General features: G+C 37.2%; 1 protein-coding gene across 1 annotated transcript in view; it reads right to left on the reverse strand.

Annotated features, from left to right (window-relative positions):
- Positions 1–3815, reverse strand: part of sema3bl (sema domain, immunoglobulin domain (Ig), short basic domain, secreted, (semaphorin) 3bl) — a 44192-nt gene extending 40377 nt beyond the window's left edge. Inside the window, exon 1 of the mRNA XM_052094645.1 lies at positions 3578–3815. Coding sequence (XP_051950605.1) covers positions 3578–3668 — 91 coding nt within the window. The 5' untranslated portion in view covers positions 3669–3815. The remainder of the gene's footprint in view (positions 1–3577) is intronic.
- Between the last annotated feature and the right edge of the window lie 13618 nt (positions 3816–17433).

Genomic DNA, 17433 nt, shown 5'->3' on the forward strand with positions numbered 1-17433 from the left:
TCTTTATGTTTTTCATTATTATTGTTTTTAGAATTTAGATTCTGTTAGAGTGCTGTTTGAGAGCTGAAAACAGCTGTTAGACCAAGCCAAGAATTTTACTATCAGATATTCCCATCACACATTTTCTAAGCATGCATAAATATTCTGGAGCATTCCCTAATCTATAGCTGTTGTCTCAATGTAACCTGAGGGTCTCAGAACATCCATCATTCAAATACTTAATGGAATATTCCGGGTTCAATACATGTTAAAATATTACACCCAAAAATGAAAATTCTTAAAGAAAATGAGGGACAAGAAATAAATGTAATCAGTGTTATGCCAAATATATGCTGTTGATTGAACAAAGGAAAAGTTTACCCAAAAAGGAAATTCTCTCATCATTTACTCACCCTCATGCCATCCTAGATATGTATGACTTTATTTCTTCTGCTGAGCACAAATGATCTTGCTTCTAAAGATATGGATTTAACCACTGGAGTTTTATGCTGCCGTTATGTGTTTTTTGAAGCTTCAAAATTTTGATACCATTCACTTTTGTGTATTGTGGGCCTACAGAGCTGAGATATTCTTCTAAAAATCTTTGTTTGTGTTCAGCAGAAGAAAGAAAGTCATACACACCTGGGATGGCATGAGAGTGAGTAAATGATGAGAGAATTTACTTTTTGGGTGAACTTTTCCTTTAAGCTCAATTTAAATATATTTGTCACATAACACGAAGAAAAAAAGAAAAAGCAAAAATCTGTGTTACAGTGAGGGACTTACAATGGAAGTGAATGGGGCCAGTTTGTAAAGGTTAAAATACTCACTATTTCAGAAGTATTGCCACAAGACATTAACAATATATCTGTTAACATGACTTTAGTGTGATAAAAAGCTTAATAACGAGTTCTGTGTAAATTTCAATCCATTTTACAACTTCATTGTCATGACCCTAAAACCCTAAACGACTGTAAAAATGATGATTTAAACAACTTAAAGCTAAAACAATGCAAAAGTTTTAACAGAAGAATTCATGTAAGGGCTTTTAAAAAATTATAAGCTTCAAATTTCTGCCTTTAAAATTGGCCCCATTCACTTCCATTGTAAGGTCCTTACTGTAACTCATATTTTATTTTTTTATTTTTAAGAAAAGGAGGGACAAGTCGAAAAAATTTTGTGGTAATCAACATGATACCACAAATGCATTTGATTGAGCTTAACTTGTATTGAACCCAGAATATTCCTTTAATTCTGTGTAAATTCTCTCTCACAAACGTTGGCTTGTTGTCAGTGTGGGTAAGCCAAATCAATCCTTTGCTAAATAACCCTTTTTTTTCTCTCTCTTTTTTTTTTAATAGTTTAAGAAAGGCAATATTGAGGGAGTGAGAGAAAATGAGGCAAGAGGAATCACCCATCCATTTGCTGAAATATTCTTTAGCTAGACCTCATCAAACCCTCCACAAACAGCTGAACAACACTACAAAAACAAACTCATTAGTCCATTCATGGAAACTAAAACAAACATATCTGCCAGCATCTGTGCCTGTATGTATGTTCAACTGTGAAATAGACTGAGTGCCAGTGTGAGTGTACTGTATGAATGCATACGGGTGTGAAAGTGTATGAGGGAGGAAAGCTGTATTCTATTTTGTGTTTGTATTTGTTTGTGTGTGTGTGTGTGTGTGTGTGTGTGTGTGTGTGTGTGTGTGTGTGTGTGTGTGTAGTTCATGGCCCAAAGGTCTGACCTACCAAAGGACCCCACAGATCCACACCAACACACACACTTAGTGCTCAGCTGCTGGCATTTACAGGCTGTCCCTCATTTCCCATTCAAAACATAACACGCTCCCTCCAGACCAATCCATACAATTCTGACAGCTTGATGAGTGCATGCATGCGCGCGCTGCTTAATTCAGACTTTTCAGAAGACAGGCGCGCGAAGAATGACGAATAGCTGTTAGATCCTTCAGTTGTGATTTATTTTTTCGTATGAGAATGTAAATACATTTAGCCCAATTGCATAGAACAACAAGGCTGTTCAAGATCAATGTTAATAGTGCATCAGTGGAGAAGGCCATAGGGCGGATTATACGCAACCAGTGCTAGCAACCAGAGCTCAACGCAAAGACAGCGCGCGCATTAAGGCTTAAGCCCATTAGCCCAAAGTACACTTTTTTTTGGTTTGACGCGAATACTCAGCGTCAGCGTACAGTCGAACGCGAGCCTGTCAAAGTATACTAGGCCTACATTTAACAGTGCGCGTATCCGCAAGCGTTTAGAGCATGCGCGCCACGACTGCTATGAGACGCGGGACAATTTCTCTTCAGGAGATTAGACCCATGAAGATGTCTTTATATTCCTTCAGACTCGAGTAAAACAAATACATGTATCTCTTCATCTCCTCACACATACGCTCTTGAAGTGCATATACTGTTGTTGTTGTTGTTGTTGTTGTTGTTGTTATTTGCCTACGTCTCCTGTTATTTACCGGCGATTATTGCTACCTTGTGGATCCACTAATTCGTGCAAATAATTCCGGGCGCATACGCAGTCTAGTAAAATCGGGCTGTACGCGTTCAGTGAAGAGATGACGAGACTAGCGTTACGCGTCCTGTTCCGAAGTATATTTTGGGCTTTAGATGTCCACATTAAAATATGCACAGATGCTTCGCATACTGCTGGAGAGAAACCGGACACCTGACTCAGCTTATAATCATTCATGAAAAAAGCTTAAAGTAGCACTGATAAACGATTAATACAACTACTGCTTCACATTCCTGTCATCACCTGACGCCTCATTCCAAGTAGCCTGCAGGTAAACTACTGTTAAGCATTATATTTGTATTACGTCCAAAGCAGCAGAATCTAATAACGCAGTTAAATCATATCAAACTCCTTTCGCAAAATTCTCCTTGCAGTCTGTAAATCCTCGCGCACCGCGGAGAGTCCAACCGCGAGGAGGTGAGCGCGTGCCAGGAGAGTTCGAGGGCATGAATCCCGGAGTTCTGGATAGAGAACAGCTGGAACTGGAATACGGAAATCTGACATACTGTAGCTTTTTCCCACCATTTAAAAAAAGACCGGCCACAACATCTGTTTCACTGCCATGCATATACGGAAAAGGCAATGTAATCGTGTTCAACCGTGCATTCAGATTTTGAATTGATAAGTCACGAAGGGACAAAGTTTGAAAACTGTCTCCTTATATGTGACAAGCATAGAAACGGATGGAAAACGTAACAAGGATAACATCTTACTGCCTGGAAACATTATTCAGTGCTCTGATTGCATTGCACACTGTTTCCACAAGCATCTGTATTGTATGTACGCTGAAACACACACACATACACCCAATGAACCGAGGGATGGCAACAGCATCATTACCACTATAACGGTGAAAAACAATTATTAATCTACTTTAAGCACCGGGTCGTGCTCTCTCCTCCCAGTAGCCTACTAAAAGGTTAACAAGGCAGGACATTTGACATCTATTCATCAAGTATTTGGCTTGGAGTTCCATGTTTAGGACATATATCCAAACCTAAATGATAAATCAATTGGACACATTCAGATAAATATTACGTGAGCACTTTACCTTTGTAAGACAGGCGAAGACGCGGCACGTTCAGTTTATTGCTGGAGGCAAACGACAGGACCGCCGCTAAAACCAGAACCGGTAATTCCATTTTGAATGGACCTTTCTTTAGTTTTACTCTAACTGTAATAAGGACTTCTGACTGGACTGTTTCCTTTCATAAAAGCTTGAATAAACTCCAAGCACACACACAAATTGTTGGACATCTGCAGCGGAACCTCTGAGATCTCAGGTTAAGTACGAGTCTCTCGCCAGTGCCCGTGTGCGCAATTTTCCCACACTATACATCTCTCTCTCTCTCTCTCTCTCTCTCTCTCTCTCTCTCTCTCTCTCTCTCTCTCTCTCTTTCTCTCTCTCTCTCTCAATTTTAAAGTACTTTATTAGCATGATTGTATTTACATACAATATTGCCAAAGCATTAATACACAAAACAGATAACGACAAGACAAATAATAATAATAAAATAGTAACAAATAACAATAAAAATTTAATAAAAATAAGGTGCCAGGTAATTAATAACTATAATAACAATATACACTATACAATATTAAAATAAAATAAGCCTTTAACACGACATTATGAACATAAGAAAATAAAAGTACTGTGATTTAAGTACATTTAAGGCAGTGATTGGTTTCTGAGGGTGTGCATCTCAAAAATAAATGTTGCTGTAACTGATGCATGATGGTCCTCCCCCAGTAAAACCAGCATCTGATCGGTTTCTGCCAAACTGGAAAACTGTGGCATGAGGTTTGAGAGTTTGTGGAGGTATCTGTCTCTCAACTCTGTAAATTTCTCACAGTGAAGGAGAAAGTGTGTCTCTGTCTCGACCTCACCCGTGTCACAGTGAGCACAGACTCGTTCTTCCTTTGGAAGCCATGTTTGTCTGTGTCTGCCTTTTTCTATGGCCAGACTGTGATCACTGAGTCTGTATTTGGTGAGGATCCATCTCTGTTTTGGATCTCTTATAGTGTGGAGATACTCTACTATATTAAACGTTCTGTTTAGAGTCCAATAACATTCTAATTTGCTTTTCCCAATGGTCCAAATATGATTTTTTTTCTTTCTCTCTCTCACACACTCTCTTCTCTGGGAGAAATGTGGACACAAACACTGACAAGAAGATTATAATAAAAATTTCAAAAAAATGTCATTCAACTGATCACAAAGTATAGTCAGGACATTACTGATGGAAAAAACTGAATCAAATCTAGACAGTCCCCATTTCCAGCAGTCATCACTCCTTGAGTAATCGTGCTAATTTGGTACTATAAAAATCACTTGCCAAACACAGTTGAAAGCAATTTGCTTCATTAGATGAAGCTTAACATTGTCTTTGTGTTTGTTTTTGAGTTGTCAGAATATTAGGTCAAAAATGGCAAAAAAAAAAAAAAAAGATTTCATACAAAGGTGTACACTACAGTCTTCAAAGACAATGGACAACTGGCTCTAACAGGGACAGAAAGAGATGTAGCAGGCCAGATGTACAACTAAACAAGAGGATAAGTAGATCAGAGTCTCTAGTTTGAGAAATACATGCCTCACATGTCCTCAGCTGACAGCTTCATTGAATTCTACCTGCTCAACCCCAGTTTCATGTACAACAGTAGAGAGAAGACTCAGAGGTGCAGGCCTTATGGGAAGAAATGCAAAGAAAATGACACTTTTGAAACAGAAAAACAAAAAGTAAACACAGATAATTGGAAAAGAGTGTTATGGATCTTAAACCCATTGAGCTTTTGTGGGATCAGCTAGACTGCAAGGAGTGTGAGAAATGCCCAACAAGACATGTTTCTGAAAAAATAAAAATCAAATTGTAATTATAATTTTTCATGTTATTAATGTCCTGACTATAGATTGTGATTGTAACGTTTGGCAGAAGGAGGCAGACGAGGACTGGGGATCTAAATGCGGGTTTTATTAATTAAAGGAGAAAACAAGATAAACAGGAACAAATGAAACATCCACATGGGGAAAACAAAACTAAAACAGGAGAACATCAAAGGTACATGGAAACTGGATGAACACGACAAGACAAGCAAGGCAGGCAAGACAACAAGATCCAGGCATCTACAAACATCAGAACGGTGGGAACATGAACATTCAATGAACGACCAGAAGTGGAAAGCAAACAGGGTTTAAATACACAAGGACAGGATGATTGCAAACGATAAACAGGTGCAAACAATGACACAATGATGTAGTGCATGACAGTGACATGTGAAACGCTCGGCAGACAACAGGGAATCGTATCAGTGATAAGTTAAATGCCACTTTGGTGAACAAAAGTATCGGTTTCTTTCCATAAGAGCAAAATCTGTACATTTATTCCAAACTTTTGGCCGCCAGTGTATATTCAACTATTTATGTATTCATATCATGTAAACACAACAAAGTTGACAAATTAATTGGAATTGAAATTGAAATGGATTTGTAATAAAAATTAAATTATGATATTGTGATGTATTGCAATATATTGAATCGTGACATGTGTATTGCAAAACATATAGTAAGGTGCTAGGATTTAACCAGCCCTAGTCCACATGAATCCGAATAAATTTGAAAACTGCGTTTTGTTTTCAAAACACTCTCCGTCCACACTGCTGTTTTCAAAAGTTTTTCAAAAGTCCCTCGTCCATACTGAAATGTCTGAAATTGTATTTCCCCTTACTGTGCATGCGGGGGGGAAAAGAAGTGTGGCCCTGTGTCATTTCCAATTATGGTCTGAAACGTAATTGTCCTTGTGTCCGCTGCCGGACATTAATTCTGAGAAAATGTCCTGTCGCCTTTGAAGGAATACAATGTGAAGGTGGTTCAAAATAACACAACAACGCTATCAAAGTGGATAGCAGACAACCACGGTGCTACAACATCTTGACTGTTTTGGGTTGAATGGATAACTGTGTCACATGACAACAAATACAACATCGTTTTAGAATATCTCAGTTTCCCCTGTCCACTCTATAACGCAAAGATGGCATTTTCAAATTAATCCACTTGAGAGAGCATTTTCGAAAGCTCAGTTTTCACTGGACTAAATGCTTTCTCAGTGTGGATGGGATTTTCAAACGAAAATGTATTAGTGTGGGCGTGGCCTCAGTTTGCGCTAAGATGTAGATGATGATTATTTTGACTCCAGAACATATAACCAACATCCTCTCTTCCTTGATCTTCAATTATCACTTGGTGCTATTCTAGGATTTTAATAAACTCAGGGATCATGTTGCTACGTGTTGGAGAGGGAGTCCTAAAATGTGTCTTGTAAAACTTTATTTTTTTTTCTGCCAGTTGAGGCCCCAATATTCTGAGAGCATTTAAGACACTTCAGGATCTTTTGAAGTAAATCAAATGCAGAAAAAGGTGACATCATTGCTCTTGATGTCAGCATACCATTTCCAGAGCTGTTAATGTCATAGCAACAGGTGATTGGAAATGACCAGGCAAAGAGACGTAGAGAAAAAGGTGTATTATATAGGGAGCAATTTTGGACACAATATGGGTGTTTGCCAAGCGCAAACTGTCTGGAGTACTATAACCTATTTTAACAGACTTTTAGTTTATTGTCTAGGACATTTTTGTAGTTGAAGTCTGTAAGGAGTACTCAGTCACTCCATGTCCAAACACAGCAGCTCACGTCTAAATATACAAAAGGATTCGGGCAATGATTTAGACTGACAGCCAGTATGTTGGTGGGCTGGGAGAACAAATTTGAGACAATGTGTGTGTGTGTGTGTGTGTGTGTGTGTTTCTGTGTTTCTAACTTATCTGCATAGACCTCTGACTCCATGCACATTTAGTATGTAGTGTAGGCCAATTATATACATGAATGATACCTCTGCATGCCATTATCTTTTTCATTTGTAGCCTATGTATTTTTCATCTAAACAAATGTTATATTTCACTTGCTTTCATTCATAGTTAGTTTTTTTCCTTTCTGAATATCATCATGTTATTGTTGTATCACTTTTTTGATGTTTTGGATGTATTTGCCAAAAATGTAAAAATGTCATTATTAAACTGAATAATTATCGAATTTATTGAAGTGCAAATCACATTTTGATAGTCTCAAATACCAAAATAGCCCTGATATTATCTTTCAATTTACCTGTAAGTTGGAAAGGTTCAGGCCAGAGAGAGAAAGAGAGGGGACTATAATGAAAAGAAATAAGGAGCAACAAGTTTCATCAAAGAGTGTGTGTGAGCCACCTGCCAGTCATGTGAAACAGCAAGGTAACCCCAAAACCCTTTTGGGGCTTGACCTTTGATCCATTGAAGAGGAAACAGGGTCATTTATAGAAAGTCTTGATTATACTGTGACCCCTGACACAATGCTAATTTCGCCCTTTTGCCTTTTTTTTCTCATTAGTGTCTTACATTTACATTTACATTTATTCATTTGGCAGACGCTTTTATCCAAAGCGACTTACAAAAGAGGAAGAACATCAGTGAATCATCTTAGGAAGACAGTGTTACAAAAAGTGCCATATTACAAAGTTTCACTATAATCATAATAGTATACAAAACAGATTTAAGTGCAACAAGAAATGTAAATATTTTTTTTTTTTTTTTTTTTATTGACCGGTTAAGTGCTTTTGGAAAAGATGTGTTTTTAGCCGTTTTTTGAAGATAGAGAGTGAGTTAGCTTCCCGGATTGAGTTGGGAATTTACAGTCCAGCTGCGAATTATTAAACCAATAGAAGTCAAGAAATCAAATCAATAAAATAAAAGTTTTTGTATCAAACTTGCAGCTGTCGGCATTCGGCAGCGTGTTGAGTTTAGTGTGAGTGTGCGCAGTGAGGGAGTGATGCGATAAAACTAAGGCTCTTGATCATAATCAACAAAGCTGTTCACATTGCAAGCGCATGACGTTGGAGCAAACTATAGTTTTTACACCTTTCATATTTTGGCACTCCATCATTAGTCATAATGCAGCATATTTTACAAGAAAGGTAGAAATAGCAAAAATACTTTTTGTACCAGCTGCATGGTGAAGAGAGCCACTTAATCACCTGTTACATCTCTCATCTCCATCCCTAGTGTTCCATTCAAGGTCAGAAATAAATGGGGGCTCTGGGCAAAAATGCCCCCGAAATTCAAAATATGGTGGCAAAAATAACAGCTGATATTGGCCTAGTCCAATTACACAAATCGTGCTCTTCGTTTGAATTTTCGCTGAATGTTATTTGTTTCGTGCCACTCATTTTGCAAATGTTGCTCAGTCAGTGGTGGATGCTTGCAACAAAAACGCACACAGACGGGCACACACACATACTAAATTATGTGACCGTTCGGACCATTTATTCAAAATATACTACCCGAGTGAGTAACATTGTCGCTCCCTGTGCTACTTCTCTGCCATCGGCTCATCTCACGTATCGGTCTGTTTGAAAAGCCTCCTCACCAGCTAGATGCCAAAAGTGCGGGAAGGATGGATGTTAAACTGTATATTTATTAAGTAAATCGGGTCTGAGAGAACAATTATCTAATGTAATCAAATGCTACAATGTAGTTCAAAATAATATCTGTATAAATAGCCTTGATGCTACATAAATCTTTATTAATTCTACAATAATAATTTTACATTAACCACTTTTAGTGTATGAATCATATCTCTTACTAATTGCCATTGTGAAATGAAAGGATTTGTTAAGTTTTTTGAAAAGGGTAGTTGATACAAAACGATCAGAATGATCATTTACTCACCCTCATGCCATCCCAGATGTGTATGACTTTCTTTCTTCAGCAGAACACAAAAGAAGATTTTAGAAAAATATCTAAGCTCTGAAGGTCCAAACAATGCAAGTGAATGGTGATCAGACCTTTGTTTCTCCAAAAATCACATTAAGGAAACAAAAGTAATCCAAACGACTCCAGTGGTTTAATTAATATCTTCCAAAACTATATAATAAGCGAGTTTGAGAAACAGATCAATATTTAAGTAATTTATTACTCTAAATCTCTACTTTCACTTTCAGATGTAAAAGTGAAAGTGGAGATTTACAGAAAAAAAATGTGTCTGCTTCTGAAGAGTCATATGGATTAATTTTATGTTTCCTTTATTAGATTTTTGGAGCTACAAAGGTCTGATTACCATTCACTTGCATTGTTTGTATGAATATGGCATTTTTCAAATTGAATGAATTGCTTAAATTATAACACAAAAAGGATGACACTGTCATTTTATAAGGTTAGAATAAAAAAAAATGCCCTTGTAAAGGTAAAATTACCCCTGGAAATCAGATATTTCCCTAAAATGGAAAAGTTTATTTCTGACCCTGGTGCCATCTGACCTATACAGGGATTGAGAAAAGTAGCCCCAAGTGAGATTTAGGTGTGTTTGTTGTAAAACAAAAAAAAACTCAGGGGCCTGTGCGTGTATGTTTCCAGTGTGGGACTTGCTGACAGATCCATTATCAGGGCAAATCTCCAGAATGGGATTTATGACTTACGTCAGATATACACCAGCTTGGACCAACCGCTTAAGAGTGAGCTTGACACGGCATTACATAGGAAGATTAATGAACATATCCAAAACCATTGTACACTAAATTGTTCTGGCTTACATTTAAGAATATATTCATGTTCAGCCTCTATGTGGAATGTACTTGTGCAATGAACATGTTATGGGTCAGTCTGAGTTCTTAACTTGCTTTGCTCATTTCTGGAGGTAATTTGATAACATGAAACACTGATAAGGTCTTTATATTAATGTTATAGGTTATTATTACTGATGGAGCTCTTATAACATGAACCCACTTTGTCCCGCCCTAGTTTGTGGTTTGGAAAGTGCATGATTCACTTCTTCAGGTCTATTCTCCAACTCGCTCTTTGCGTTCTATGAACGTGCGGTGCCTGGTGATCCCATCACAAAGAGGCTCAAAGTCCATTTCACAATCGTTCACTTTCTCTGCTCCTCTGTGGTGGAATGAACTTCCAACTTTCAAGAACCAGCTGAAAACTCATCTGTTCCACGAGCACTTAACCAACCCAAACAAATTGCACTTACTACTGCACTTAACCTGCACTTAATGTAAAAAAAATCCTTATCTGTCTCTTTCTTCTGTGCTAGCATCTTTACTACTCCAGCCACTGTGAGAACTTGGCAGTCTTAAACTGCAGATGTTGTTAAACTTTGTATGAATAATTGCTTGCTATGCGCCTCATTTGTAAGTCGGTTTGGATAAAAGCATCTGCTAAATGACTAAATGTAATGATGCTTTGCAGTGATTGGTCAAGCATGATAGGATCATGATGCTGACACAGATGATCATAGGGAAATTGTCATTGACTGTGACTCATGACCTTTGACCTTCCAAGCATTCTGTTTGCATTAATTTATTTACCCCCAATACCCCAGTGCTCATAAATCATAACTGTCACAACAGTATGTGTGTTAATAGCTAATTGTATCTTTGAGTTGCCTACCATTCTGTATGTGTGCAGGTGTGTGAATGTAGATTCAGGAGAAATACATACAAATTTCCCATGTTTAGTCTGTCGAAATATGAATGCATGAGTTATTTGCGAATGTGTATAATTGTGTATTTAATATGATAACGGCTTTATATTAATGAGTCATGCTTACAAATGTGCCAAGGTAATTTCTCACCAAGTAACAAACTACAGTCTCCAGAGAATGGGCGCACACACACACACACACACACACACACACACACACACACACACACACACACACACACACACACACATACACAGTCACAGCTGAAACTACTTGAATACATTGCTTATACCCATAATACTGATGTCAAGATATTAAATTATGTTTAACATTTGTTACTTTTTGATCTTTACCATAAGTCCTAAATTCAATCCCTCTCAATCTTGTCACCCTAAAGTATGAACTGTTTTGAAGGGAAGAGAAATGGAGATAAAAGCATAAGGAATATGTTTGAAAAATGCAGACCTCGCCAAACAACAACATGACTTTAAGTTTGTGTTCACGTGAAAGTGTGTGAGATTACTGACCTTTTCAGATGACAGTTAGTGGAAAAAATTTCTCCATTCCATTTTCCACATTTACTGCATGACTGTACCCTCTCTCTCTCTCTCTCTCACACACAGCTGTCAACATGAATGTTGACACAACAAAAAATGGGGGAAAAAATCTTTATTCTTGCTTATGAATTGGTTTCAACTCTGTCTGTTCTGATCTTCATTTAGACACCAGTGTTTGTTCATGCTTGTCTGTATATGCTCATACCTCAAAACCTGTGAGAGCTGCCCCTTTGAACTTTTTTCCTCTTTTCATCCTTCATTCTGTTTTTCTTTTATCCCTGTCCTTTGCTATAACTATCCACAGAACAGAGTCCAGACCCAGCTGCACAGATTGAACTGAAATTAGCAAATGAAAGGATGAAAAGATTTTCATTTCCTCATCTACACCCCATTTCCCCTCTTTCTTTCTCCCTCTCCTCACTTCTTTCTTTTCATCTCTTTCTTATAATTCTCCATCTTCCTCCCTGCTTTTATTTAAGCGCTGGATTTTGGGAACTCATCAGCAATTCTGTGGTCATTTCTGTTAACACAGCAAACGTTTGTGGTTTTAGTAGCAGTTTAAAATTAATCTCTTGGCTGCAAATATTTACACATTCACATTTTTCCCATACTCATTGTTTAACACAGTGGTTCTCAGCTGGTGACCCACCAGTTGACAACCAAACCAAGGCAAATAATAGGTTATAGATCTGTTCTGATAGGGTTGTATAAAAGGAGAGAACAACAATGCTACATGCAGTGAATAAAATGCAGATAAAAATGTAACTGTGCATAGTTAGGATAGCAAAATAAATTATCCACTTTTAAAAAGGAGGAGAAAACACTATCCATATTTTTAGAAATCAACTGCCATGCCTCCAATCAAACTCTATGCAATTTTGTTGCATATTCATCTAACTTGCTAAAAGCTCAAATTGGGCACATGGCAACATCGAAAACCTTGAGCAAAACTACACAAATTAAAAGAAAATCAGACCCAAGCTAAAAAAAATAAATATGGGTCCTGAAGCAAATTCAGTTGAAAAGTTATATATTAGACTTGCAATGACATTAGACCCCACATAAACACACTGTAAACACAAGATTAATGTGTGTGTTTCATGTTTTTATAGTGGGTGTTCAGTTAATTTACTGACTCAATCCCTATGCTCAGCAACATAACAAATGAATCACATTGATTTACAATACTGCTAAAAATGTCCATAGAAAGGATAGAGAATGTTTGTGGGTGTGGTCGTGGAAATGACAAATAAAATTGTGATATACATCTCAGTGTACAGATGTATATTACGGCACAGTAACTGAATGCAGATTCAATGCTAGAATAAGGAATTTTAATTTGAGAATACTGAATAAACATTTGGAGATCATGAAGAGAGTGTTTGAATGTGTTTGTGTGTCAATCTATGTGTGAGGAAATTAGGGTATTATAAGAGCTTATTAACAATCATGAAGGTTCCATAAGGCTCTGCTATTCTGTGTGAACCCAGTGAAGACCAGACCTCAACTGAAGCCTGTTTTTATTTTATACAAATACCTCTCTCAACCTCCCTCTCTTTAAAACATGGGGATTTTCTTTAAAGAAGTGTTTGACTCCCAAACCTCTCGATGGACTCTGCCTGCCCAATGAACCTCTACACCTCCTCAAAACACTTCGAGACCCTTGATAATGATCCAAACCTCAGATCTGCCCCACACGCCAGCTGCCAAAACCAACCTCAAATCAGGTTCTCCAAATTCTTTTCAATCTATATATTTTTCTATTGTATTCAACATTGGTTATTGTCTAATGGGTTTTACTCTTGAAGAGGGTAATACAATTCAGACTGGAATTTGGCCGCAAAAGAGCAACCAAAGTGAAAAAACTAGTTGATATAACATTTTACATTTTGTTTTTTCTATTCGATTGGCTGCTACCCTACCAATTATGGAAACACCGCAATTATTGTGAATGGTACAATACACATAATATCTCTATTGCTGGTTATAAGTAACATAAGGAGACCATCCCTCTCTTTTCCCCATATATCTCTATTCTCCATTTATATATACATAGTCACTCCCTATCCTAGGCTCACAGGTCCACAATAAGTCTGTTTCCTGTCAAGAATCTGGGCTCTATGCCTTAACGTTTCTATGGAAATACCTGTGCACTTTCTATAAAGCCTTCTGGACACACACACACACTGCCTCGGGCTAATTTCCCATTTCCATATGGCGCCTGGTTCTAAACCTTCAGTGTGACTTTAAGGCAATAGATCCCAAAGGCAAACACACACACACACACACACACACACACACACACACACACATATATATGTCTCACACACAGCCAGTCATGTACCTACACAAAGAAATCATTTATACAATGAGCACACACTAACACAGTTAAAGTATTGCCAGTTTTGTTTATAGATTAGGGCTGAAATGGTCTCTGTGCCTCCTGGGCATTTACTACCAATTACCACCAATTACTCTCTCAAACCAGCCACAGCAGGGACTTTACAGCTGGACACACACACAAACAAAGACACACACACACACACACACACACACACACACACACACACACACACACACACACACACACACACACAGACACTATCACAAATGGACACACACTCCCTCTATTAGACATATACACACAAACGTTAGTCTGTGGATGCTTCCCCAAAAATACAGTCTCCTCAAAATCAACAGATTAAGATGTTATTAAGTATTATTAATGCTTATCATCATGCAGTTGCATTTTGAAAGCTTTTTCCCCTAATATAAAAGCTCGGTAGCATATGGACAGCCGGACTACATACTTTTGACTTGTGCTCACATACTCACAAACTGGACATCACAAACAAACCTCTGGAACCACACAAACTCACAACTCTGCCATTTCCTCAACACAGTCAATAGTCCAGACTCCCAAGAGACTAGCAGATTAGCTTGAGCCAAAACACTAATCGGCACAAACACAATATATACACGCAACACACTTGCACTCCTTTGAAAATTCTTGTTAAAATTCTCCTATTCTTGCTTAAAGCAAGCAAAACGTTCTGATTGGTGCAGTTGCTGGATTGCAATCCCCACCAACAACCCAGAAATCGTCAAACAGCCAATCGTTTCACAACTAACTTAGCACCCACTAACAAGGGTCATCAGGTCAAAGGTTAAAACAACATAACCTCCTCAAGGGTAATTGTATTACCTGTGGACAAAGGTTGAATCAGTGAATCGGCAAAATGTGTCATATCATAGGGTACTGGAACTTTTGTGAAACAACATGCTGACTTCCCTTGTGTTGTACACACACCCAACCATTCACATTCACACATACGCTTCAAGTCAATAATTCACTAAGCCGTTTAAAGGTGCTCTCAGTAATGATTTTCCTCATTTAAAAAAGTTTTACTACTAAATAAATTAATTGTAGTTTTGATACATATGCATAAAATCATGAGCACTCACATGAGATAAAGACTCTTGTCATATTAGTAACATTACAATAATGATGTTTTATTGTACATGGAGAGGGTCCACATGACCAGCCACATAATACTTGCTTAATCTCACTATCTGCCCTGTTACTGGACACTTCACTCATGAATTAATTTAATGATGACTGTGAATGGTAAATTTCTATAATTGTGTTTGTAACTGAAAATGATTGTGTTTGAATGATGCTGCATCCACGCCACTGAGTGTCAGAGTAAGTCCAATATGACAAATAAAAACATTTAGAGTACACCTTTAAATTTGAAACCTCTGTTTTCAGTTTCCTAACATCATTGTTTTACAAAGTATGTGATTATTGCCAGCATTTTCTACATTTTCAGTGGGGTAAAATGCCATTCCAGTGTGAATGAGAGGTGTAAACATTGCAAAATCAATACACTTTCAAACAAAATGGATTAGTGTGGACATGACCTAACTCACTCCTTATTATTACTCTTTTTGACATTTTAGAAAAACAGTAAAGACATCAAAACCATGAAATTACACAAATGGAAGTGTCAATTCCATTTGTAGAAATTATGCAATGAGCAAAAAAGAATGAAAATTAAAAAAAAAAATAAGAAATAAATATAATGATTTTTGTTTAGTAATGAAAGTTACACTTAGGCACAATTATATTTGTCTACAAAACAAATGTCAAGCATATTACATTAGATAAAATGCTTTGAAAGCGCATAAGAAAAAAATTCAGTCGAGTGTGTGAATATTTCTGACTAGTGGTGTACTTTGACTTTTTGGCATGGATCCTGTCAAAATCTGGTATTTCCTAGATTGGTCATTGATCAAAAAATGTTTTTACATGGCAATGGTCCAGCAATCACAGACCTGCATGGAGAATATCCAGCTACATTCCAGCAATCATCTGGAAACCGACCAATAAGCATCAGGAGGTTGGTATAGCATCTTTAGCGTTCACCTTGCTACCAATGACCTTTAAACTTTCACCTTCCAAATATTTAAAACTGAAATTTTTCCACACGCAGCCATTCTTACACTCATACGGAGTAAAGAAGAGAGAAAGAGAGAGACAGACGGGCAAACACATACTGTTAATCTTCAAGTTTGTGTACTTTTACTCATAAAGCTCATTCTTCAAACATACAGCTGTGTGGATATTATAGCCTTATCGCTCTCTCTCTCTCACACACACACACACACACACGCGCGCGCCCGAGCGCACACACACTAGTCACTCTGCATGAGGCCTCGGGCCTCTGTCTTTCATCTGTTTAAACAGCTTACTCTTTTGTGAAGACAAATCTTTCTGTCAGCTCTAAAGCCCTTTTACGAAGTCACACAAATGTTGGAACATCGTTCACCTTAAGACATTACCCCTAGACTACCTTTGAGTGAAACCAAAACCTGCTTTAATGGTAGAGTTAGCATTTAAGGTCAAGTTAATCTCTACATAAACACCTTAGCTCAGCTAATTTGACCTGTGCACTATATGAAAGATTCATTATAAAATAAGGAGACTTTAAATCACACAACTATCATAATCCATATAGCCACAAAGACGTAATATGTTTTTCCTTCTGGGTTGTCTGAATGCTCATTTATTCTTCCTGTCATATTAAGACTTTTTTTAAAGAATATTTACTGCTGACAGAGGATTTGCTTTGTCAAAAAGGATTTTTCTTGATCAGGATTAATTAATCTTTACTTAATCTTATTAGTTTTATTAAGAGAGAAAATAACATAATTCTTTGGGATGTTGGGTCATGCATGTGTATCCTTTCCTTCATCTATTTCCTTATTCGTTTTTTTTTTCTTCACAACTATTAATCATATTTTTAAAAAAGGTTGAGGAAAAGAGAGAGACAAAGTTAAACAGAGAAATAAAGATACATTTATTGTATGCACACCAGTTAACGCTCATGTTCTCTTTGGAGTCTCAGAGGCCCTCATGGCCATTTTAATTGCTCAAAACATTGTGAAAGAAATGTGCTTAAAAAAACTTCATACACAACTTCACAACTTAATATTATGCCTCAAATATCCTCCATGAATATTACATGGCTTTGTTTGGGGTTTCAGAGACCCAGATGTAAATCAAGAACTAAAGCATAAAGTTTCACATATTCTCTGACTGATACATAGAGATACCATCCTGCCATTTGTTTATTTTAATTTCTTTTTCGGCAGTTTTCTCTACAATGTGTTTGTTGGTGTAAAATTGACCCTAAACAGAAACAATGTCACTAGAATGATATCAGAAATTGATATCAAATTTCTGAAAAGTGAAGGCCGACATTGTGGTAAAACAGGGGGATAAATCTTCAATTATATCTGCCTACTGGTTTTTGATAGGTCTGAACATATTTCAA

The sequence above is a fragment of the Xyrauchen texanus genome, chromosome 27 (assembly GCF_025860055.1).
Source record: "Xyrauchen texanus isolate HMW12.3.18 chromosome 27, RBS_HiC_50CHRs, whole genome shotgun sequence".
Classification (NCBI taxonomy): domain Eukaryota; kingdom Metazoa; phylum Chordata; class Actinopteri; order Cypriniformes; family Catostomidae; genus Xyrauchen; species Xyrauchen texanus.